The 26,316-nt window shown below is 36.4% G+C and overlaps 1 protein-coding gene across 1 annotated transcript in view; it reads right to left on the bottom strand.

Moving 5' to 3' along the window:
- LOC128015820 (metal transporter CNNM2-like) overlaps positions 1-25,802 on the bottom strand; it is a 33,000-nt gene extending 7,198 nt beyond the window's left edge. Inside the window, exons 1-5 of the mRNA XM_052600006.1 lie at positions 24,170-25,802; positions 5,000-5,143; positions 4,542-4,679; positions 1,088-1,257; positions 708-801 (exon numbers count right to left, since the gene is read on the bottom strand). Coding sequence (XP_052455966.1) covers positions 708-801; positions 1,088-1,257; positions 4,542-4,679; positions 5,000-5,143; positions 24,170-25,649 — 2,026 coding nt within the window. The 5' untranslated portion in view covers positions 25,650-25,802. The remainder of the gene's footprint in view (positions 1-707; positions 802-1,087; positions 1,258-4,541; positions 4,680-4,999; positions 5,144-24,169) is intronic.
- Between the last annotated feature and the right edge of the window lie 514 nt (positions 25,803-26,316).

Here is a 26,316-nt window from a genome sequence, read left to right as displayed (position 1 = left end):
ATACAAAAATGTCTGACTGGGATTAGTGAGTTTCAAATCATGGTAGATTGAAAACAGTATGTCAAAGGTGCCAGAATGAGGCTCCGCTTCCTGTGGATCTTCAAAGTATGCATCCCCGCATACTTTTTGGACTAATACAGCCCACAACCTTCTGCACTATTGCAGGGTATGTGGGTGTATGCTGCGGTATCAAGACAATTTTGCATTGCAGTATTATTCCTTAAAGGAACAGTTCACCCCAAAATCAAAATTAGCTGAAAATGTACTCAAGATGTGGATAAGTTTGTTGCTCACCAGTTGATCCTCTGTAGTGGTGAATGGGTGTCGTCAGAATGAGAAAACTTGCAGCTTTTCACTTCACAAGACATGTTGGACTGGCACAACTGACGGTCTGGAGTTGTGTGGAATTGTAATGTTTTTATCAGCTGTTCAGACTATCGTTCTGACGGCACCCATTCACTGCTGAGCAAGTGATGTAATGCTAAATTCTCCAACTTTGGTCCCATGAAGAAACAAACTCATCTACATCTCGGATGGCCTTTTTTATTTTTGCGTGAACTATTCTTTTAAAACCACCATAAAACCACTTGAATCTTTGGGTGATGTAAAGTTTGACGTTTGAGTATATACTTTTCATTCTTAGTATAAGTATTCAAATTGGTATTCAGCCAATAAAATGGAAGACATTTGGCTTTAGTTGTGCTTACCTGGAGTAGCGGTGAGAGCCATCATCCCATACGAGGAGAAAGCCCCAGCTTCAAACTTCATTCCCTCCTTCCCCGCCTCCACCTCCACCTTCCCCTTAGAGAACAGATCACACTGAAAATCAGACACTCAGTATAGCTAGGAACTGTTTTTTTAAGCCACTTCAAGTAGATACTATCAATACTGAAGGATTAGTTTCAGAGGCATGGCGGTCTTTAACAATACTCACTACAATATTCTTCTTTCACATAGGTACATTAGTTGAAACTTTTCATACTGTGCGTGTTGAATACTTGCTAAAATCCCAGCTTGCTCTAGGCTAATAACCTCAATCCCTTCTCTCTATGCCTTCTGCAACCCTGGACCAAACAACCAAGCTGACCTGCAGAATGAGGATGAAATGGTCCACGGGCTTGTTGCGGTGGAAGAGGTAATGTTCGATGGCCTTCTTATTCTTCTCATTATATTTGAGCTCCTGGATGACGTTGGGGTGCTTGAGGAGACGTAGAAGGATCTTTTCAGACATCTGGCTTGGACTAAATGCTTCTACTTCTGTAAAGCAAAAGTAGACATGGCATGATCATCATCTTACTGTTCCTGTGGGTTTTGCACTTAAAATTTTTAACTCAGGGCCATTCTAAACCATGGGTAAAGGTAAAATCACATTTTCAGGTTTCAAAACATCTCACGGTACATAAGTAAACCTTGGGTAAAGCTAATTCTTTTTCTGTTATTCTAGTTAACGCTTTCAAATGTGTGGAGGAAAGTTTCTCTGAATATTTAATTTTCATATATGTAATAGTTGTCCTTTATGATGGTCTTTTGCTAAATAACTTATTGTAACATTGTTCTGTTTACAGTATCTGTGTAAACTGGCAGCTGGTGCCTCCTTGAACAGGGAACGCGATTGTAGTATTGTAGGTATTGTATTTGTTAATCAATGATTAGCGTAAGCCACAACAGCAAATTTCTCTCCAAATCCTGGCATTAGGTTTAAAGGGGAACACCAGTCAGAAAATGTTTGGCATTATCTCTATTATACACAACCACCCTTGGGACTTTTTAACAGCGGTTTGATCAACAATAAAGCAAAGGGACTTGTAGGAGGTTGTGCCAAATGCCTGAACAGTTCTGCAAGAATCAGCAATTATACAAAAACATAATGTACATTACCACTCATAGGTTTTTGCTTATGCTCTGCAAAGTTGCATTTAGTTAACACAGTTAAAACATTTTTGTCAATGATGAAAACAGTCGTGCTGCTTCATATTTTTGTGGAAATATTTTTAGATTTTTTTGATTCTTTGATGACAAAAGTCGTAAAGATAGAATTTATTCGAAATAGAAATCTGCTGTCACATAATAAATGGCTTTACTGTCACTTTTGAACAGTTAAATCATTCTGAAAACAATTAAATGAACTGCAGGGAAATCATTTTATTTACTTTAAATATATTTGAGAATTTTATTTTAAAAATAAAAAGTTTTTAAGAGACACTATGAAACAACATTTGGTAGTGAGAGAGAATCAGAGAAAAAAAAAAAGAACATTGAAGTGCTGAGATTTACAAAGAATGCTGCCACATATTTTTACTGTTTACATGTAATATTCATTTATTTTATAAATACTAGCATTCAAATGCCAGTAAGATATATTAAAAAAATAATAATTTTATTTAGTAATTCAAAAGTGACATTAAATGGAAAGAAAATGCATTAAATTGACCAAAAGTGACAGTAAAGACGTTTAGATTTTTTTTTCTATTTTCAAATAAAAATGTATTTTCTAAACATTCTATTCATTAAATGTAAATGTAAAATCATGAAAAAAAAAAAAAAAAAAAAAAAAAATTAAGCAGCATCAACCCTGATAACCCGCTTGTTAGGGCGAATGCTCCATCAGCAAAAAATTGGGCTAATATACATTTATAATGGTACAAATATACATATTTTTACATGCTTAGCTTAAATGTGTAAGATGAATAAACAATGGCTGATGAGATAGAATTCTCAAGTGAAACAATCAGAGGCTTGGGTCCAAAACCAATATTTCTTACCTCATGACTTAACAAGCAGATGGTAATAAAAGTTTAATAAGCAACACATTACATATTAGAATGATTTCTGAAGGATCGTGTGACACTGGAGTAAGACTGGAGTAACGGCTGCTGAAGATGCAGCTTTGCTTCGGAGGTATAAATTGTATTTTACAATATAGAAAACAGTATTTTAATTAAGTTGGCTTCAAAAAGGGTTGGGTTGCATTATCTTTTCTAAATGATCTGGCTAATGGTTTTCGTAAACCAGACTATCAAAACCTCCTAAAATTCCATATACTTTCATTGAGGGGGGAAAACTTTTATACAATAAGACTTATGGTGTATTTAAGCTGTCTATTGCTATAGCAAAGCTTAACAACTCCCTACTGAAAAAAATAAATAAATAAAATAAAAAAAACAAACAAAAAATAGGCTTAAACCAGCGTAAGCTGATTGACTGCTTTGGCTGGTACCCCAAGATGGTTTTAAAGTGTTTTTGGCCACTTTTTTAGCAGGCCATGCAGGTCTTAGCTGTTTTTTTTTACTGTATCAACTGGTTTTAGCTTAATTAGCATGTGATATGCTAGTAACTTGCTAATCATGCTAGTAGCATGCTAATCATACTAGAAACATGCAAGCAACTTGTTAAACATACTAAAAAGGCTAACACTGTGCTAGTAACATGCTAATCATGCTAGCAACATGCAGGTAATGTTCTAATTATGCTAACAACATGCTAATCATGCTAGAAACATGCCAGTAACATGCTAATCATGCTAAAACATGTTACCTATATATATATTTTTTTTTATTTTTATTTTGCTGATAGACTGTATATTGCCTTGAAAACATTCAAACTTTAACGTTCAGACAACTTTCAGACTGCAAGCTTTTAAAACTTTTTCTAACTTTCTAGCTAGGCTTTTTCAAACCAACTTAAGTTTGTCCACAAACTTTTTAATCTAGTTCGGAAATAAAAAATTTTAGTGTAACTATTTTTACTGTATTTCGGCTGTATAAATGCAGCCTTTGGCGAGCAGATGAGACTTCTTTGAAAAACATTTTAAAAAATCTGATCTTTTGTATGTGTGTTATATACCTAATATTATATGTCATGTTTAATCAAATTGTTTCCACAACCTGGCAATATATATATATATATATATATATATATATATATATATATATATATATATATATATATATATATATATATATATATATATATATATATTTTAACTATCATTTTGCATTATTGAGACACTGTTTTCCAAATGAATGTTGTTCAGTGCTTTGACGCAATGTATTTTGTTTAAAGCACTATATAAATAAAGGTGATTGATTGATTGATTGATATATGTATGTATGTATATATATATATATATATATATATATATATATATATATATATATATATATATGTATATATATATATATATATATATATATATATATGTATATATATATATGTCAAAGCAGTGTGGCTTGTAGACTAAATTCTTTTTTTTTTCCTTTCTTAAAGAAACACAAAAAAGTGATAGAGAAATCTCTTTTGCCAGTGTTAAATATGTTATTAATTCTTTCTCTTAGCTCCTTGCTGAAATGTATTAATGTATACTCTAACCCAAACAAGCTGCTCCTCTTTAAATGCCAAAAAAATAAATAAACACATCAACATCATTGCACGACTTTCACCAAAACCCAGTGGCCAAGCTCCTCCTCTGCTGTGAGCAGCCCCTCCAGACTACAGTCACAGGACACACTGGGGTAAATCAAGCAGCAATGCAGTACACTTGCCTGTTGCTAGGAAACGCAGAGTAGCCAGTAGAAGCTGAGGTGATATTTTAACCTTCATTTCATTGTCCATGTGCTTGAAAGCCGAGAAATCCTGCTTCCTCTCTCGATGGGTGATTTTCTTTTTTGTTTTGTTATCGGCTGTCGGAAAAATGGGATGACGGGAAGAAAGTTCAATGCTGTGTAAAATGCCTTGCCTTGTACATGTATATTTACAATGACACCTAAAAAAGTTTTTGTAATGTTAAGCCAGTTAGAAGTGAAAGCTAAAACAATCCGTTGAAGTTGTACTATATAAAACGATTCCACAGCAAGAGACATTGCAAGGTATTTTAACAATGTATTCATACGTACGTCAATAGATAGAGGACAAAATCCATGCTCCTGTTATTGTACTTAATTTTACTATGTACTATTTAAACTGCTTTACAAAGAAAACACAAGACTTTCATGACACATACTATATAAGTCTGTCTCATCCAGGATTTCAGACTTGATGATTTCTTCAATGACGTCCTCCAGGGTGACAATGCCAAGCACTTCATAGAATGGGTCGCCTTCTCCTTCGTTGTTAACCCGATGGACTATTGCCAGGTGAGATTTACCTAAGAAGTAATAAGAGTTGTTTAGATGTCAGTGAAGATGCAAATCATTCCTATTTTAAAAATGTAAGCCGTTTATGTACAAAACAATATTTACACATATATTTTCAATTTGTCTAAATGCCCAAACGGAAATTTTATATACATTACTATACATAAAATACAATACAGATCTCCATACAGATATTGCCTTATATCAGGGGTGTCCTGCAGAGTTTAGCTCCAACCCCAATTAAACACACCTGAACCAACTCATCAAGCTCTTACTAGGCATACTAAAAACTTCCAGACTGGTGTGTAGAGGCAAGTTGGAGATAAACGCCCTCCAGAACCAAGATTGGACACCCCTACCTTAACTGTGACCTATAAAGCAATGTATCATTTTCATATTCTCTGGGTAGATGAAGACTTAAACTTTATGGGGACACTTAATTTCCAGCGATTTCGTCTACTTGTGCGCACAGATACTATTTAAACTGAGCTGAGCTGGATGATGACATCACTGAATTCAATGATGAACTGCCTTTTTGCACTACTGACACACTATTTTCAAATTTAATGCTGTTCAGTTGCGTTTTTACAATCTGAATTTTTAAAAGCACTATATAAATAAAGGTGACTTGACTTCACTTTATCACCTATACAAAATCCCTATAGTAAAATTTGAATGATGATTTTTATGTTATTGCATGTTTGCATGTGGCAACCATATGTCAACAATATATATTTTATTTATATATGCAGCTTTATTAAAACAATTTTAATTCAATACTTCAATATAATTCTATCTTTCATATTTGTTTATATAATATCAACATGAATTGGTGGGTTTTAAGATGGATTTACATATACATGACATATATGTCCAAAAATGTATTAAATATACATAAACATACATATATGCATGGATATATGTATATAAAATATATGAAAATGTTTCAATTTCCAATAGGTTTCATAAATGTTTTTACTTCATGTCAATTTTCATATATGCATATATTTCATATATGGAAATTTTATATATGTACATTTTTTACATTTACATGTGAGTATAAAGGAATATTTACATACTGTATACACAATGTGTTTTCTAATTGTTTAATTTTTTAGCTATTTTTTTCAAAATTAAAGGTATAGTTCACTCCAAAAAGAAAACTGTCATAAGTTATTCTTACCAATTAGTGTTCATTTTGTCAGCTTTTTTTAATTTAGTCTTAGTCCTGTGTCAAATTTAACTTTTAGTTATTATTATATTTTGTCAACTTCTCCAATGATTGTTGTCATTCAGGCAATTTATTTTTACATTTCATCAGAAGTCGCTCTTACACCAGTAAGCACAAATCAACAGAATATCAAATCATTTGCATGGTTTATTTACCTCATCTAATGTTAGTGTACATATTCATAACAGGATATAAATCAGAGGCTAAATAAACACCAAAGACTTCAGATATACACTCGCCCTGACTACGTTATGAAAAATGGCGTAACAAAAACCTACTATTGAATATTATAACAGAGACATACCTAATAGTACTTCCAATTATTCCAAATTGCATTAATGTTTCTCTTTTAAAACAAAGGCAAACAGACTTACTGCTGCACAGTGGTTGCGCAAGTAACGTTACAATCCGCAACCATTATCGCAAACAATACAGTCGAGATTCATGACAGAACACAGACTGACTGAATGACACTTTCATTTAAGCAGAATACTTCAAATGGAGATTGCTGAACTCCAGTTTACTTGTAAAGTACTATATGTCTGTGTTTACAGAGAGAGCAGGTGTGAATGGTTACCAGACTGCATCAAGCAAAAAGCTAGGAGGAGTACGTATCGGTTTAACAGAAAAGCTCTGATTGGGGGAATTGAGGTCTTGATAGCTGGCAACCGCAAAGAGTCTAAAATGTTTTTGCTCCACTTTTTCCAACAAAAATAAAAAGGTTTTGCTAAAGGTTTTGGACTTTTAACTACATTTTTGTCTCGTCTTTTTTCGTCAATGATATTGCCTGTTCAATTAGTCTCATTTATCGTTAAATGACCTTATTATTGTCTCGTTTTCGTCAGGGGAAAACTCGTTGACGAAATTAAGACTATAACCCACTTACCCTCATGTCATTTAAACCTGTATTACTATTTTCTCTTCAAAACACAAAATAAATCATAGACCCCATTTCCTTTCAAACGCTGAGGTACTTTATTGTGTTCCACAGAAGAAAGTCAGTCAAACAGGTTCGGAACGGCATGAGGGGGGGTGAATGATGACACACACACACACACACACACACACACACACACATACACACAAACACAGATCCTGCAGTGTGGAACTGCTGATGGCAGGCTAATAATGGTATTAGCATCCAAACGTTTGACAACAGCAACAATCCTACTGTGTTTTCTACACCAAATCTTAACAAATTATCCTTCATACACTTGCTAATTATTTTATTACACTCTGTCCCTGTACAATCAACACTCTAGAGTGTCTCAGAGTGTCTCTGGCATGAAGCCACGATCTCTCTCTCTCTACGAAGTTCAAAAGTCTGACCCTGTTTCCCAAAACACTGAAGTGTTTTGTCTTTGATATTGAAGGTCTAAAGGTCTAGAGTAACTGGGTTCAGTCTCAAAACATTGTCAATTGTGTCTCTGAACAAAAGTAGTCAAGTCTTGGTGAGAAACCTCCTCTGGGGTGGACAAACATGTCATAAGCCTTGTGCTTTCTAAAAAGACTTTCGAAGAAGGATCAAATGATCTCCTGTTTCTGATAACTGGTGTTTATTTCAACTAAATAAACACGAAAGCATGTAAAAGGACAAGGGTGAACCTTTCAAGTTTCTCCTGAATACATATCCCAAAGACAAAATCGAAAACTCATCTTGTATATATTGTCAAGCAAAACACCAAACAAATGCTTTGCCTTTTCTCAGCTTGTGAACTTTCAGAAGGAATTTTCCAACGACCCAGGCTAATATTAGCCCTGAAATGAAGTTTCCATTCAACTTGGGCAATATTCTCACCAAAGCGACTGCTGAGTGATCTGATCTGTCTCAGAGCTGGTCGTTTACATGCAGATGGCCATTTGCTGAAATACTAGGAAGCCTGGGACGCACTTGTGGCAAACCCTATGACAACACACAAACAATGATTGGGTATAAATCTCTGCTGAAGGAGTGTGGCATTAACTTGAGTGTGTGTACCTTCTTTTCCTCTGCTATGATTTCAGTGAACATAAAAGCATGTAGCTTGTTATAAACTGACTGAACAGCGAGGGATATGTTGGAACAAGTGTAAACAATATTTATCACTTCACCAAAGTTTGGAATAAATTGGCTTAAATAACTGCAGTATCTTATTATCCAAGACATTATATATATTTTCCACATACCTATATTCTCTGGGTAGATAAAGATGTTAGTTTATAACATAGTACAATTTGTATATGTACATATGTTAATAAAATCTACACCATGATTTGTGTATGCTATTATAGGTGACAACCATATATGTCAACAATATTTCAATAATGTCAACTCTAGGAATTAATTTTACCAGCATTTATTAATAAGCATTGAATGTGCATAGACCTGGTCTTGGCAGACTAGATCTGCTACATTGCTGGGGCTGGAGTTAGGATACATTTGAAATGCACGTGAAATGGTGACTTGAATTCAGTCTGCTGCAAGGAAAATAGGAGGACCCCCCGAGCAGGTCTAGACAGGTGGTGCTGGGGAAGGTGGAGGGTTAGCGAAATCCCATAGCGAGCTGATATGAACCTATTTGATACAAGTCAGGAGTTTAAAGAGCCACACAGATGGGAAATCAAAAATAACCTGTATTACAGTGTATGATGTAGCTGTCCATCTGTGTAAACAATGTGCAAATAATTAAACCAAAAAAGTACAAGATTTATAAAGTTATTGGCTTCTAAAGTAAGGAGTCGACTCTGAATCGCTGAAACGAGTCGTTATAGATTTCAAATCTTTTGCCCATCTCTATGTACGTCACTAGGAGCACTTTGCATAATAATCTCCACCTACCGTGTTGGGAGAAACTGAACTCTGACCTGCCCCCCCCCCCCCACACACACACACACACAGACGCTCTGTTTGGTGTGAGGGCATCATGTCGAGGAGACCGTTTGTTTTATTTTCACTGCCAAAGAATGAAGATCAGAAGAACCAATGGCTAAAATTCATTTTCACCACAATACCAGAGCAGTACAACAAATCCCTTTTGTTGTGTTCACAACATTTCACTGATGACTGCTTTTCTAATCTCGGTGACTACAGCGGGATTTTCAAAGCGTTTGGCCATAAAAGATGGTTCATTACCAAATTTATTTAGAACAACGAGCATCTTCGAATCACAAGGCAAAGTATGATTATGAAGTTATGTGTTTGTTTTCTCCCTAGCGTCTTATCAGTATGTGTGCTGTCTGCAGCCTTTGTTTGTGCTGATCGTCATGTACAAACACGTCATTAAAATGAAGTGCAACTCCGTGAATACTCAACGAAGAGACATGAGAGAGATATCTATAGAAAGCTTGACATGTCTACTTTAAAACTAAACAAGTGCTGCTAACAGATATTCTGTGATAAAGTAATTCAAATGAAAACAACGCAATGTCTGTTTTTCATGTCTCCCTTCGTTATATCCAATGTGACCACGCCCCCGCGCTGAACGCGCTATTCAGATTCAAACTGAAGCGCGCGGCTTGAATACACACACACACAGAAGAAAAAGCAGCTAGACTGTTCAAGTTTTTTATTTTACTGTTTGCTTCGCGATGAGAGGAATAAGACATAATTCACCCCAAACAGATGCTAATGCATCGTTTACCGTGGAGGTGTGTGTGGAACAACCAATCCAAACTGGTTATGTTAGTTGACCAATCAGAACACAGTATGCTACCGAAAGGTGGGGTTTAAGGAAATTGAATCTTTTGAACAGCTCCGCGCGAACCGTTTGGGGATCTCTGAGAAATGACAATGTTTTTGGATGGATTTAAACCTAATGTACAGGACTTATAAACAGCGATAGGAAGCTTAGAATTTTCATCTTACTGGCTCTTTAATACGCTATGTAGATATGAACGAACAAATGATTGGATGAACAATCGGCTTTAAGTAAACCAATCAGCTGCTCAGAAAGGTTTCATTACTGAACTATATATTTAGTTCATTTATATATGCAACATTAATTAAACAACATACAGTATTTATAAAAAAAAAAAAATCTGCATTTGTGTGTATATTTTTGTAATACATGTCTATGTTTATATTTATTTATATAATATCAACATATATTGATGAGTTTTAGAATAGATATAAAAAGTATTACACATACATAAAGATATATATTTGAATAGGCTAGGTAGATACACGTCAATATATGAAATTGTTCCAGTTATGAACATTTTTCAATTTTTTTTTTTTTTACTTCCTATAACTATTGGATACCTGTAACTATATAATATATTTCAAACATCTTAATGTTAAATATGTGTACGAATATTACATTTGCCTATGGGTTAGACCAATGACATCTTGTCTGATCTAGATTCTTGTCCAAACAACCCATCTGCACAACACTATAATCTAAATCTACAGATCTCAGTCAAGGTCAGATAAACCTAAACAACTAAATCTGAAAAGGAACCTGAGTTACACTAGTTCTGAAGGGTTACTATGTGATATGTGACGATGAATTTACTTGATAGCAAGGGTTACCAGTGTTACCACAGAAAACAACTCCACAAGATAGTGTTTTAATAACATCAGTCAACCCTTTGTATGCAAGTGGAAATTAATCACCCTTGAAGAGAGGACGTAAGGGCAAGGGTCAAGGGGTAGTAGAAGCCACAAGACTAAATAAATAAGTGCTCAAGCATTAAATCTCTGCACAAAAAGAGGGGTTTATTCAGGCCACAGTGGAAAGAAAAAAAAGCATGTTTACTTTATGTATTTTCCTTCATAAGTTCCCTTGAGTAAACCATATCTCACCCCTTCAAGGAAACAAGGATATTAGCTTCTCCTCTGTTCTCTGAGAGGATTATTTCAATCCCAAGGTAGAGAAAAAAGGAAAATATTACAATTTGGATTTATTATTTGTGAAGTCACAGCTTGAATAAAAGAAAACGATGACCATTTTTAGAAACATGATGCATTGTATAGATGTGCTTTCCCAGTAAACTACTTCAATGGTTTCAGGGGAAACTTTTACTTCACTACATTCCAAAGCATAATATCATACGTTTTACACTACATTTCCTAATTATATTCATACTTTGTCTCTCCTTGTCGTTTTGAAATCATTCTAAGACACAAGAGTGATATCCGATTCATGCACAAACTGATTCTTTCCAATGAAACTGCTGAATTGGCTCCAAATCTGAATGATTCATTTGGCGATTCAGACAGATCCAATAGTAGCATCACACCATGTAGCCACACTCGCTGTAAAATCTTAAATTATCGCTCCTCATAAACCATGCATCAAGTATCAAACAGCCTAATTCACTAAACTGACATTTTAAACTTAATTTGCTTACATTCTTTACTAGCATTTCATCTTCAGCACTATCATCGTCAACATCATCGCCAACCTCATAAAGACAATTACACATGTATTGTGAAAAATCTGGAATGGGCAATAGCTCAACAGTGATGTGTGGATGTGAGATGGCCCCACAGCCCAGCATGAGAACATCTACCGCTCCCCCTCCGCTCTTCTGAGACTCGCTGTGTGCTCTTTTCCACCATTTCCAGTTTAAGTCTTGGAATGCAGTTTGTCATATTTTTCCATAGCGTAATTCCCACCATAAATAGTCACATAAGGCAACAGGGACACTGTCTCAGACAGACAGCGATCAGTCTTCTCAGAAAATAGTTTAGTACTAGTGGGACCCTGGAAATGAGCGGTGGGATATCACAGAATAAGTGACATGTTTCATAAGAGGACTTTCTGTTTTGCTCTCCAAATGTTTGACCCTGAGTTTCATTTGTAGCCATAACCTATAAATAGCTCTAATTTATAGTGTAATCAAATAAATGACAAAAATATCTAGGTCACATTCAATCATATAAGAATAACTGTAACTACACGTACGTATAAGTAATTTTTGATTTTTATTTTTTTTTTGGACAGAGTTTGGGAAAATATTTTATTATTTTGTAGAAAATAGTAAACATTTATTTCAGAAACATAAGAATAATAAAAAAAAAACTGTTCCATGTCCACTGATTTTTGCTTTCATCTGCTAAATCACAGTCATGTGTTGCTTCAAATATGCAGAAAAAATGTACTATGATACCTTAGAGTGTGTGTCAAGTGTCAAGGTCAGTAAATAATATTAGATAAATTAAATAACCATCTTAGATAAATAAATATCAGGCAATTTGATCTTTTTTATGACAAGCCAGATTATAATCAGTACAGGTCAGTACAGATTATAATATATAATGTGGTGCAACCCCCAAAAAACTCATATTTATAAATTAATAATTGATGATGCTGTTTAAATAAAAAATACAAAAAAATAAATAAAAATAAACCTTAAATATGTTGCCATATAAAAATACTCAAAAAATAAAAAAATACTAAAGTAATTTTACCTTAAAATAATAATATATATGATATGGATGTTTACACAAATATATTGTATATCAAATATATGATTATCTTTTACTTATAGGTTTTTCCTTGCATCATTCAATTTTCAAAATATGAAACTAACATAAATGTAAAAAGTACATTTTACAAACTTAGAACGTGTTTTAAACTACAATTCTATCATGGGCCCTTTTTGTCCACAAGATATGATATAATTCTGAAAGACATAGTGCAGCACCTAAAATCATCAACCTGCTATCTTGACACACTCTCCACATCTTTTCGAAAGTGTGCTTAATTGCTTAGAAGCAGATCTCTTAAAAGTGGTGAACACATCACTTCTTTCTGGGACATTTCCAAACTCCCTAAAAACTGCAGTTGTTAAGCCCCTCCTGAAAAAGAGCAATCTTGATAACACCATTTTGAGCAATTTCAGACCAATATCTAATCTTCCTTTTATAGGCAAAATTATAGAAAAGGTAGTTTTTAATCAGATGAACAAATACTTAAACTCAAATGGACAATTTTCAATCTGGTTTTTGACCGCATCACAGCACAGAGACAGCTCTCATTTTATATAATAAATGATATTCGCTTAAATTCTGACTCTGGCAAAATATCGGTGCTGGTATTGCTAGATCTCAGTGCTGCGTTTGACACTGTTGATCATAACATACTACTAGAGAGACTGGAAAACTGGGTCGGGCTTTCTGGGATGGTACTCAAATGGTTCAGGTCACACTTAGAAGGGAGAGGCGATTATGTGAGTATAGGAGAGCATAAGTCTAAGTGGACGTCCATGACATGTGGAGTCCCACAAGGCTCAATTCTTGCACCGCTCTTGTTTAGCCTGTATATGCTTCCACTAAGTCAAATAATGAGAAAGAACCAAATTGCCTATCACAGCTATGCTGATGATACCCAGATTTACCTAGCCTTATCTCCAAATGACTACAGTCCCATTGACTCCCTCTGCCAATGCATTGATGAAATTAATAGTTGGATGTGCCAGAACTATCTTCAGTTAAATAAGGAAAAAAACTCTCAAGTCATTGCATTTGGAAACAAAGATGAAGTTTTCAAAGTGAATGCATACCTTGACTCTAGGGGTCAAACAACTAAAAATCAAGTCAGGAATCTTGGTGTGATTCTGGAGACCGGTCTGAGTTTCAGTAGTCATGTCAAAGCAGTAACTAAATCAGCATACTATCATTTAAAAAACATTGCAAGAATTAGATGTTTTGTTTCAAGTCAAGCCTTGGAGAAACTTGTTCATGCCTTTATCACCAGCAGGGTGGACTATTGTAATGGGCTCCTCACTGGCCTTCCCAAAAAGACCATTAGACAGCTACAGCTCATCCAGAACGCTGCTGCCAGGATTCTGACTAGAACCAGAAAATCTGAGCAGATCACACCAGTCCTCAGGTCCTTACACTGGCTTCCAGTTACATTTAGGATTGATTTTAAAGTACTTTTACTCGTACATAAGTCACTAAATGACCTAGGACTGAAATATATTGCAGATATGTTCACTGAATATAAACCTAACAGAGCACTCAGATCACTAGGATTGAGTCAGTTAGAAATACCAAGGGTTCACACAAAACAAGGGGAGTCTGCCTTTAGTTACTATGCTGCCCGCAGTTGGAATCAGCTTCCAGAAGAGATCAGATGTGCTAAAACACTAGTCACATTTAAATCTAGACTAAAAACCCATCTGTTTAGCTGTGCATTTATTGAATTAGCACTGTGCAATGTCCGAACTGATTGCACTATATTTTCACTGTTTTTTTTTTTTTTATTATTTTATTTTAAAATCATTTTCTAACTGTTTTTAAATTCATTTTAAAGTAAATGTTTTAATCATTTTAAAGTTTTAAAATTGCTTGTTTTCATATTGTTATTATTTTTCTTCATGATTATTTTACTTTCTTTTATGCAAAGCACTTTGCATTACCATTGTGTACGAAATGTGCTATATAAATAAACTCGCCTTGCCTTGCCTATAACTCACACACTGGGAAGAACCGAGGTGCACAAACTACAAAACATTTAGTTAAGAGGCAAATAAGTTTTCTCACAAGAAATTTCAGCAATTAGGACATTTCTTCATGAATGGATGGTCAACTCAAAGTTCAAGTGGTCTGTGCAATTATTTTATCTGAAAAAAAAAAGCATGAAAAAAGAATATGGCAGAAAAGGTTTGAAATTAGTGGACAACAATGGCTATCCATACTGCAGAAAGAGTTGTACTGTAGGTAGTTAAACAGTAAAAAAATTATACATTGTAATACACAATATATGCATATATATATATATACATATATATATATATATATATATATATATATATATATATATATATATATATATATATATATATATATATATATATATATATATATATACTTAATTGACCTTTCTCCGTTTCTATACCAACTGCACTGTGATTGGCTGGACTAGTTCCACCTTGTCATTGCATCGCTCACACTACAAGATCAGATGGTGATAATATGCAACAGGTTTGAACATATCATAGCGTGTGTGACTGCTCGAGGTTCGGATCACATTGCTGACCTGCTCATACGAGCTTCAGCAACCACATTGAGCACCAATTTGGCTGCGATCCAGGGGTTCAGCAAAATCCAGCCAAAAGACTTGTAGTGCGAACTTCCCGCAAGTCTAATTTGTGTAGAAATGACTTCTATGATAAGTTTGTGTCATAAATCACTCAAATATACTTAGTTTCAAGCGTTAACTTTTTAAGTGTACTGAAGGTGCAGGTTTAGTGTAATTACTGACCATGGTTTTGTTCATTTATTGTTGAAGCTTGAGAATTGCTGTTTTAGCAGATGGATGTGCACTGCTTTTTGGATACCAACATTCTTCAAAACACCTTTTTGTGTGTGTACTCAGCAGTAGAAAGAGAAAGTAAATTCAGAGAAATTGAAAGTGAAAGCCATTCAGCCAAGAATGGTGACCCATACTCAGAATTCGTGCTTTGCATTTAACCCATCCGAAGTGCACACACACACACACACACACACACACACACACACACACACACACACCCAGAGCAGTGGGCAGACATTTATGCTGTGGTGCCCATGGAGCAGTTGTGGGATCGGTGCCTTGCTCAAGGGCACCTCATTTGTGGTATTGCCAGCCGAGACTCGAACCCACAACCCTAGGGTTAGGGGTTAAACTCTCTAACTAGGCCATTACTTCCCCTAGAAAGAAGTGCATACACATTTGGAACTACATGGAACAAAATTAATTTTTTTTGGTGTATTACCCCTTTAATATGCTATATGCTGTATCTGAAGTTGTATCTCTCAATTATCTTAAACATTTTCTTCCTGTAAATGCACCTCTGCAAAAAAAAAAAAAAACAATAAAAAAAAACTCACTTTTTTTTTTTTTTTACCTCATTCAACCTTTTCAACCTCATCCACACAGCATATTAAATAGTTCACATATGTTATTTGTAGCAACTTTGCACCATCTTCATTCGCTTTGCCAGTTTAATCTGTACCTCCTTCCCGTTCTTCATTCTGACACACTGCTGTTAGATAAGTGCTCCAAGGACACCTAGGCTGATGCTTCATGAATTAAACTATCCAAAGTCCTCCGAATCCTGGGAATGGAATGAGGGAGTCAAACCTACGCTGATAAAAAAGTTAAGGGAGTAGTATTGTTCTTTTCTATGCCATGAAACCATCCACTGTTGTTTGAAAACGCTGCTTTGTTAGAGTTATCTTAAACAATCGTATGCCATTGTTCATTGCTTGGCTTTGCTGATCAATCCAGTAAATGTTGAGGAGAAATGAACTGAATTAAGCATTATCTAAAATATTTGCTGAAAAAAACTCACTTGTGGTGTAGTGCACTGCTTGCTGGTTAACAATACTATGTTGAGTGTTTAAAATAGTGGAGAGGTCTTGTGACTGTGTCCGTCTGTGCTCAAATAGGCCCTTAATGATGCTGAATCTGTAAGCACCATTAACCCGGAGCTCAGGCACCAGTAACACAATGAACGCTCACAGACAAATCACTGTTATTCATTGTGCACCTAAAACAAAGATATCAGTTGGTTTAGTTACAAAGTGAAGAAATGAGTCATTTTTAACAAGTGTCCTTGGAGGTCAGTGTAGACCGTTGCACTCAGTAGTTTGGTTTATGTCAACAAAGCCATGAGATGAAATTGCTGCATTTGTTTTCTTCAGATGATATCGCTCTTATTTGAAGTCCATTTATATTTGTCAGGAAGAAAGTTTTTTTTTTTTCAGAATTCTCGATTTTTACGTTTTTGAAGTTTTTATCAACTTGAAAATGTAACCACAACATGATTTAAGTAACTTTTTTCTTTATTAATCCTTTAATTAAAAAAGCCTGTTCCTATGTTTTATATCTTTGGCAACACAAAAGTGCATTCTTTGCGAATCGCACTAGTGATATATTCTACTTATGGTCTTTCACAGAGCGCGTGTCACACATGAACAGTTAATCTCATGCGCCGACATTATTTTATCTTTACTGTTAACATTGGCATATTGTCAAAAGTGTCTAACTCTAACACTTGGTAATATTTCTATTCAAAATGGTGAGTCCTCGATTTATAAAAAATTAAATTGTGGCAAAAAATTGTATTCTAATTAATCTATAAAATACTGATCTTGTGAGTTATCATGGTATATTAAATACAGCCTAATTGTAATGCGAATACTCAAAAAAACACTGAAGAGACTGAAGATTTTCTTACTGTCCAGCTGAACCCTCCTGACATCAAGCATTTTGATCACACCAATGTTTTACATTTATTTGCATCAAATTTAAGGCCATAAAAGTCTAAAATTTCATAACAAAGTTTTAATTATGATTTGAAGTGTTCTTAAATTTGGGGACAGAAAGACAAGCATTTTGATATAGCTTAAAGTTATGTTATAGCTTAATATGAGCTAATTTGGCACTCCAAAAGCGCCTCCTGCTGGCAGAGGATGAATTAGCATTTTCAATAAACCCTTCTGCTGTTTTTGTGCAGACCACTGAGAAAAACTACCCATAACAACTGAGAAGCAAAGCCTCAGTAGAAAATGTGAACCGGTGGATAGATAAAAAGTAAATGTGATTTATTACGTTTATTTATTTTTTTATTTATTTGTATTTTTTTTGGGGGGGGGGGGGTAGTAGAAGTTATCAATGTCTGGTAACTTAAAAATGTTGTAGTTAATTTCTTAAAGGTGTTTTTTTATGTACTTAATAAGTGTGTATATATTGTTAAGTGAGTAGATGACATGGAATTTCAAGCAAGTCATGGAATCTCAAGTTAAATTTGAGTTAAATGTAAACCATTTCTATAATAAAATAATATAAAAGCATATTTTATTTGGAATATATATATATGTGCATTCAGAGCCAGCCTACCACAACAACCATGCTTTTTTGGACTTCACATGATAACTGCTTAGCCGGAAGTTATTTAAGTTTAGTCATGTCTTGAGCTGACACGCTGTATTTTATAAAATACCATGGCAGCACCCGTTTGGCATGGCAGTTTTTCCTCTCACTAAGAGAGGGAGAGTGAACTGCTTACCGTAATCAATGATGCCTGCCCAGAGCTCCTCTGGTTGGAAGACTTCCATGCCAGAGCATTAGGCAAGAGTTTGTGTCGCTTGTAATTTACGACATTGAGGGAAACGGGCAAAAGGACAATATGGGGGGAGGGGGCATGGCACGGAAGGCTTGGGAATGCCAGGGGGCAGTTTTGAAACCTAAGTGGCTTCTGCAGCAATGACTGTGTTGTGAAGTAGATGGCAACAAAAAAAAAGAAGAAGAAAGGCAGAGGAACCAGAGTTAATGCTTGGAAGTGAAGTAGTATGCTGAATTTGCTTGATATTTGATTACAGTTAAGAGGGAGAGCTGGATCCACATTTTCTTTCCAAAAATTTAAGTCAAAAGGCAGACCTGAGGCTTTCAGTCAGCGATGACTGAATTTAAGCAAAAGCTTAAAGGAAGTCTTAAAATACTGCATTAGTGGCATAATATTCCTCTGATATTCACAATAATGAATGATGTGTGAAAACTAAACTAAAATTAGTCAAAATAGCTCAAAATAGCTACATAACATCATTTTGACCTAAAACCATAAAATTTTGAACAATTTGTCCAGTCTGTCTCCCAAAATAACACAACTGTTTGTTTGCAAATACTAACATCCAAAATGGAATTTCTGGAAAGCTTTCGATTCTGGAGGGATTCCAGTTTCCAAACGGAGACAGAATAATGAGCGACGATACGGACAGACGTCTGAATCAGAGAACAATCCGATTGCATAACAGCCAGGAAACATAAAAGGCCATTACTCAGCACTCAGTCTTTGATTTGCCCAAGACTACAGACCAAATTCTATTAGAAATGATTTTGCCAAGCAACTTCTAAATAAACATTTATTTGGAAACACTCATCCATTGAGTAGAACATCGATATAAGCTTGTTATCTTTGTTGAAATGAACAAGACCCAGCAAAGGCTAGAAATGTTAGATCAGACAGACTTTGTGGAGGTACTCTAGCTGCACTGGCATTACTCACTTGTTTTACTAATCGGTTTTAAGGCCATTTCATGTTCATGTACCAGAATTTGAGGAATGTAGGCCATTTGAAAAGCCACGTCTTAGCATGCACTTTGCGCTGCACACATGGAATGACAATGGTGTGTATGCTCACCTACATTTAACCCTGACAGAACTGACTTCTACTGCCGATAGCCCGACACAATCAAAATAATCCATCACAACAGCAATTCAATTCAATATATATATATGGTAGAAATGAAAGTTTTGACTGATATATGAAAATACACACACACACACACCTATAATGACTGACCTTATTGGCCAATATAGTATGAATAAAATCATAATATTTCACTCTTTAAAAAATTAATGATTCTGCTTTGCTAAAAATACAGAATTACATTAGATACAAATGTTTGCACTCTGTCCCTGACAACGTACATTTAAAAAGTTTTAAAGGTTGTATTTTATTAAATAATGTCTTTTAATTTATTCATAAAAAAAAAACAAAAATTAAGCACGGAAGTTCATGGAAGGTGACCTTCTGAGTTTATCATATTTTATCTGCCACTATACCATATTTGATGTTGAATTAAAACTTTCTAAACTTTAATTTTGGGTGAACTGCACACAATGCATTTTGTTGCCAAGATGATACATACTGTTGCATTTCTATATTGCAATATATTTTGACACAATATTATTAATAGTATTATAATATTGTAACTACCCTAATAACAGTGTATGTCTGTAAGAGTCTAAGTGTGGAATCAAAGTGTGCACACAGGGGGATCCCACACACTGCATCCAGCACAGTTCCTGCCAATATGATGCCACATAAACCCTACCAGCATACGTTTCAACATCTCAGCAGAAATCAGTTTGCGTACTGGTCGACTGCTTATCAGATGCTTATCAAAACTGAAGATGCAGGATGCCACAAAAATGAAACCTCTTTCATTCAAGAGGATTGAGCATAACAGAAAAAGAAGCAGGGATGTCATCTGTTATGAGACAGAATGCAGCCTTAACTAGGCCAAGCGAAGTGAAAAAAGAATTCCCACGTTACAACAAGAAGGAAAGGAGGTTGCTGAATCTGAATTAAGCATAGATTGGCCTACATTAGCGGGTGGATTGGTTCAATACGTGCAAGAACTCATGTGGAGGGCAATCACCTTTAGTGGCCCTCCGTTACAAAAATACAGCAGTTGCTGTACTGTAAATGAATTACAGTGGATTGTGACATCTATAGATGTCACTACTGATAACGTGCCCACTGCATACTAATGCGCAGGATGACTTTTATCTTTTTATGGAGTATTCGTGGAGCATGGAAAATTTGTGGAATGTTTTGAATATATAACGACATAACTGTGATCAGATGAAGTCGTTCTTTATTATAGAATCCTATAACCATAATGACAAAAACATGATGGCAAAACAGATGGAGATGCAGATGAACGTGGAGTCTCTTGCTGAGAAAGAACTGAACTGAGAACTGAGTTCATCTGCATGATTTAAGAAGATAAGAGATCTCCCTATCTCGCATAAATTAACAGATCTCAAGAGGGTGATAACGAGGCAGGCACTGAACTACGAGTCATACTGAAGAGTTAGTGAGTTCAGGAGAATTAGGCTCTAATTTCATGACCTTTGTCCTTATGTACTTTGTTCTGTCTGTTTGCAGTTTCTACATCCTTCTGCAGCTAAATGAGTTTGATGAGGAGAAGATAGTAACCCGTTCCTGTACTAGATTAAGCACTAAAGTAATCGACGGGATACTTGATGAAATCTGATAAAGAATGACAAAAGCATTAAAAGTGCTGGTCATTCAGGAGAATGCGGTTTTGCTTATGGACATACCAACCCATTCTCACGGCAATTCGTACATTTTTCACAAGGTGGCTTATTCGTACGAATTCGTACGACCACACTCGTACAAATTCATACGATTGTTGCCAAATCGTACGTATTTTACGAGTTGCACAATTCGTATGAATTTGTACGAATGACCCACACCTAACCTCGCCCCTAAACCTAACCGTCACTGGGGTCGTACAAATTCGTACGAATAAGCCATCTCGTAAAATAGGTACGAATTTGTCGTGAGATAGCGCTGGACATACTTGACCTCTTATTTAATTCCGCTTTTGGAGCACGTCAAAGGCTAAAAAATCTAAATAATAATTATCTTGTTTTAATCGCATTATTTCTATTGTTTTAGCAGTCAATTTGACAAACCTATTTGTACATTTAAAATAACTGCACAGACACAAAATTAAATTAATTAATTAATAACTAATATTTAAATAGATTAATTGTAATATAGTATACTATAAGTAGTATTTATCGCTACTGGTACTTCATTTTGTGTCAAACTTGTGTGGGTAAAATAGGTTTCTCATATATTTTATATTTTAGTATTAGAAGTAACAAAGTTTTTTTAACCTGACTCAACTTTTTCAAATGGTTAATTTTTAGCGAATTGCATGAAAAAAAAAAAAAAAAAAATCACATTTAGCAATAATATAAATTTTTAGGTTGGCTGATTGGGCCATTAGTTTTTACTCGGCCTGTCAACTCAGTGGCCTCACTCCAAAAATATATTATATAAGTATTTTTATTGCAGTTTTGTTCTCTGTCTCAGACTGATTTAGCAGGCCACCCTTATTGTTTAGCCCTTAATTTACTTAAAATTTACTTAGTATACTTAAAGAGCATAAATTCGACTTAACATGTACAGTAAGAATCATTGCAGCAACAAATGCTTCCTGAACTACACCGTTTTGGATTAAGCGCAGACAATCAACAATGCCATTCTCATTAAAACTGCTGTTTGGCAGGGGTCCCTTCACGACACACTAATTATCTCAATCAATAAGGAACTAGACTGTGGCACCAGGAATTTTAAGGCTGACATTAAAGGTCATGATTGCAGTCAGAAGCCCTTCTCATTTGGACACCCATTAAGTTGATTATTACAAGGCACCCGAGTCATTTTCCTCTGTCACTGTTGAGTTTCATCTGCCTTCAAAGTTATCATGTAAGTCGGCTGCGGAAATAAAAAAAGCAACTTTTGCCACTCAAAAAGCAATATCAAAGAGAAACAAATTACAGTTGGAAGGTGTGCTTGGCAGGAGTGATGTATTTTGTTCATACTTTGGACGGCTGTGCGGCTCCGCAAGAGGCATTAGATTAATTAACACTGACTTACAATACAAAGCACTTTGAACTGAGAGAGTGCTCGAACCACAGCCAGACTGACGTGAAACTTTGTGCTCACTCCCCTAATCGGTCATTAGAATACCAACAGCCAGTGGTGAGTTTCCTCTGGAGAGCAGCCAAGAACAAGAGTCACAATCATAGCCGAGGCTGCTAAAATTCTTATAATGAACATGTAGTTTCGTAGTCGCCAAGTTATGAACAACTAGAACAGAACTGAACTGAAATTGACATTTTTAATATATATGATATGATAAAATACATTAAAATAGTTCATTTTGATATTAATTGCAAGCTGGTTAGACTTATGAGGATATGTATAACACAAAATGATCATGTAAGTGGCTATTACATTTTCTGATTTACACCATAAACTGTAAATCTACTCTTATTTACATGTTTTTGGGGAATATGCTGTTAAATGCAATTTCCCTTACACTTTATTTACTTTACACCAAAATAACTTTTACCTTTTAAAACTATTTTCTAAACTCTAAGGACTTTTTTTTTTAACTTAGAAAATTCTCATCACGATTGTCACCATACAGAACACAAAATTCAGATTGTTGAAGTGGCATGTTATTTCGTGCATTATAAAGTATTACATCTAATAGCCCCCCGGAGTCAACCTTAAGCAACTGTGAGTACACTCGCAGTGTATTTCCATTGCATCACTAAATTCTCACCTCTGCTGCAAGCATTAACCTTTGGCTATGTGAGGGCACATCAAAATACTGCATTTAGTGCAAGCACTTCCATGCACTCGGGCGTCCTATAAAACCTTTGCAGGGTCCTGAGGGTGAGCAAGCAAGGGTCAAATAAAGCTCCTAGTAAATTTAAATCATGTACGAACACTCAAGAAGGAGCAAACAAAGGGTATGGAGAGGAAGTATTTAGCAAACTCTGAAACAGGATTGACCATGCATGATAAACTAGACCCTGCCTCTTTCTTCCCACATACAATGTGAAAAAAAAGGTTCACATTATTTTGATATAACAAATTATTTATTTCAGTTTGCCACAATAATATGTGTCTTAAGAGTTTATTCCAAAGAAAAGGTCTAAAAAGTGTAATGCAGGCATATGCAGTACTTTAAGTTCTATCTTTGGCATGCATGCTTTTACTTAAAAATTTAAAGCAGCATTTAAACTTAAGTCCAATTTTAGTGGGTTTAAATAATTATAATTGATAACAAGTGGGAAGACGGGTTTTAAATGATAACAATGGATGATTGGGAACATTTAATATGTATACTTTGTATTGCATTATTATTTTAATGTACAAACATTAATATAAGAGTACCTTCCTTTACTAGCTGAATGAATGAATTACAGTATTTAAATATCTGAGTAAGCATAACTTGGAGAAAAACAGCTAAAATGCACTTTTTTTTTTTTTTGAAAACCAGTAAATGTAGTATCTGTAAATCTGAATGAAATCGAACTGTTTTATCCCTGCGTGAAATAGCCATTTAGTAAAAACGATGCTTAACTTTCAAATAACCATAAAACTTGTGCAAAGTTGCCTAATACTGTAAGGAAACATCCAATGCAAGCAACATTGTCAGCCGGCGCAAACCAAAGCCTCATGTCTGGCATCCACGCGAGCGCGCTCTCACCTTTCTTGAACTCCTCCAGCATCGCGTCGAGTTTAGTGTCGTTGAAGACGAAATGTAAGGGATGGCTGTAGAACTTCGTTATCGTCTTCAGCGGGGTACAGTCGTCGGGATCCACAAACGCAAGGTCCTTCACGAACAGCAGGTCCACGATGTTAGACCTGTCGCCCTCGAAGACCGGGATGCGCGTGTAGCCGCTCTCCATGATCTCGCTCATGCTGTTGAAATCGAGCGAGGCGTCGCCGGCGATCATGAAGCAGTCGCGCAAAGGGGTCATCACATCTTCCACGGTCTTAGTCCTGAGCTCCAGCGCGCCCTGAATGATGTTCAGCTCCTCTTTCACCAAGTCATTATAGGGATCCGTGACCCTCAACATCTCCAAGAGCTTCTCTCGGTTGTACACCGTGCCAATCTCCTGTCCGAGGAGATAATCGAGCAGTTTACTTACCGGATAGGACGCGGGGAAAGTGAGCAGCATGAAGAATTTGGTCAAGAAGATTGTATTCGCACCCACAGCAAGACCGTGTCGTGAACATATCGCTTGAGGCACAATCTCTCCAAATATGACGATGCCGATGGTGGACATCACTACAGCTATCAATCCAGACCCGGCGATATCATCCAGCAGGATGGTCAAGGTGGTGTTGACCAGAACATTCCCCAGGAGAAGCGAGCAAAGCAGGTAGTTTCCTTGGCTCCTGACGGGCTCGATCTTCCGGGCGTAGTTCTTCTCCTTCTCCGTCCCGCAGTTCTGGACGATCTGCAGCTCCATGGGATCCAGCGCCATCAGACCCAGGTTCAAGCCGCTGAACATGCCCGAGAGGCAGAGCAACATGGAAATGAAGATGACCTGGAGCCAGAAAGGGAGCAGGAACCTCTTCTCCTCCACCACGATCACGTTGGTGTCCTCTCCATCGTGATAGATCCACGTGTTCTCCGTCCACGGGTCGTGCGCGCCCGTCGCGGCAGGTGTGGAGGTGGCGATGCACAGGTAGTACGCTTTGCTCCTCTCAGTCTTTCGCAGAGGCTTGACGTCGATTTCCACGATGCCAGACGTCTTGCGATTTAAAATGATATTGGGCAAGATGAGAATATCCGAAGTCCTGATGCCGCAGGGGTGCAAGCCCGACGTGTCCTCCTGACTCTTGTTGTCCCCTGAGGAGATGCTGCCAATCACTCGACTCCTCTCGTGTTCCGTAAAGGCGATTTTGGACCACGTCTCGTTGTTAATGTTTTGCCCGTACACCCTCAGTCTCACCCGAGACCTCTCACTGATGCGCAGATAGCCTCTGTCCATGAAGGAAATGTCGTCCGTGTCCTCCAGTCTCAGCCCGATGATGACCGTCTCCTCTCCCCCTCCTTCCTTGCCACTTGTGGGAGTAATTAAATAACCGCTTGCAGTTAAGAAAATCAGAGTAAAGGCTCGGACCCGGCTAAGTGACGCCATTTTTCGAGGGGGTACTGGAACCGACGGTTCTGCCATGTTGAGAACGGACAGCCTCTTGAATGAAAGGGCTTTTAAAAGTCAGAGCCAATCCGGCTTCATGTTCGCTGCGCGTCGCCTTGACTTGTGCATCAGGTCTCGCTGAGTCCCGCTACGCGGCTGAAACTGTTCACACTTCAGCGAGAGCAGAGCGAACTCGTGCCTCTACTGATGTCTCGGTGACAGGCAACCGAGACACCCAATCCAGAGGCGCAGCTGGGAGGGGGGGCGGGGCTTTCGCGTCCGGAACAGCCAATGAGCTTCGTAAACAGTCGCACTTAATGCAAATACGCGCAAACAGAAGTTTCCTCGTGACTGTTTTTTGGTGTTTTGAGAAGGGTCTTTGCTGACAGCATTTTTGAATAGTGCCAAGATACACTCAAGAAGTGTAGCAAATAACTAACAAGATTGTAGAGTGGGGACGACCTGTGTGTGGTCTTTTAGAAAAGAAATATACATGCGTCTCAGGAGAATTTCTGTCAATTTTCTGCAACGTCTTTTTGTATCTGATGGCACTGATGGTACAAAAGGCACTGGTGAAAATGACTGGTGATCGATTATTAATTGTTATTATTTAATCACTTTTTTATGTCACACAGCATAATGTATCCTAAATCTCATCACTTGAAAAATAAATACAAACTTCCTTTTTTTTCCTTCCTGTTTT

The sequence above is a fragment of the Carassius gibelio genome, chromosome A1 (genome assembly GCF_023724105.1).
Source record: "Carassius gibelio isolate Cgi1373 ecotype wild population from Czech Republic chromosome A1, carGib1.2-hapl.c, whole genome shotgun sequence".
NCBI lineage: Eukaryota > Metazoa > Chordata > Actinopteri > Cypriniformes > Cyprinidae > Carassius > Carassius gibelio.
The sequence above is the reverse complement of the archived record's forward strand: the minus strand, read 5'-3'. Positions and strand labels throughout refer to the sequence as shown.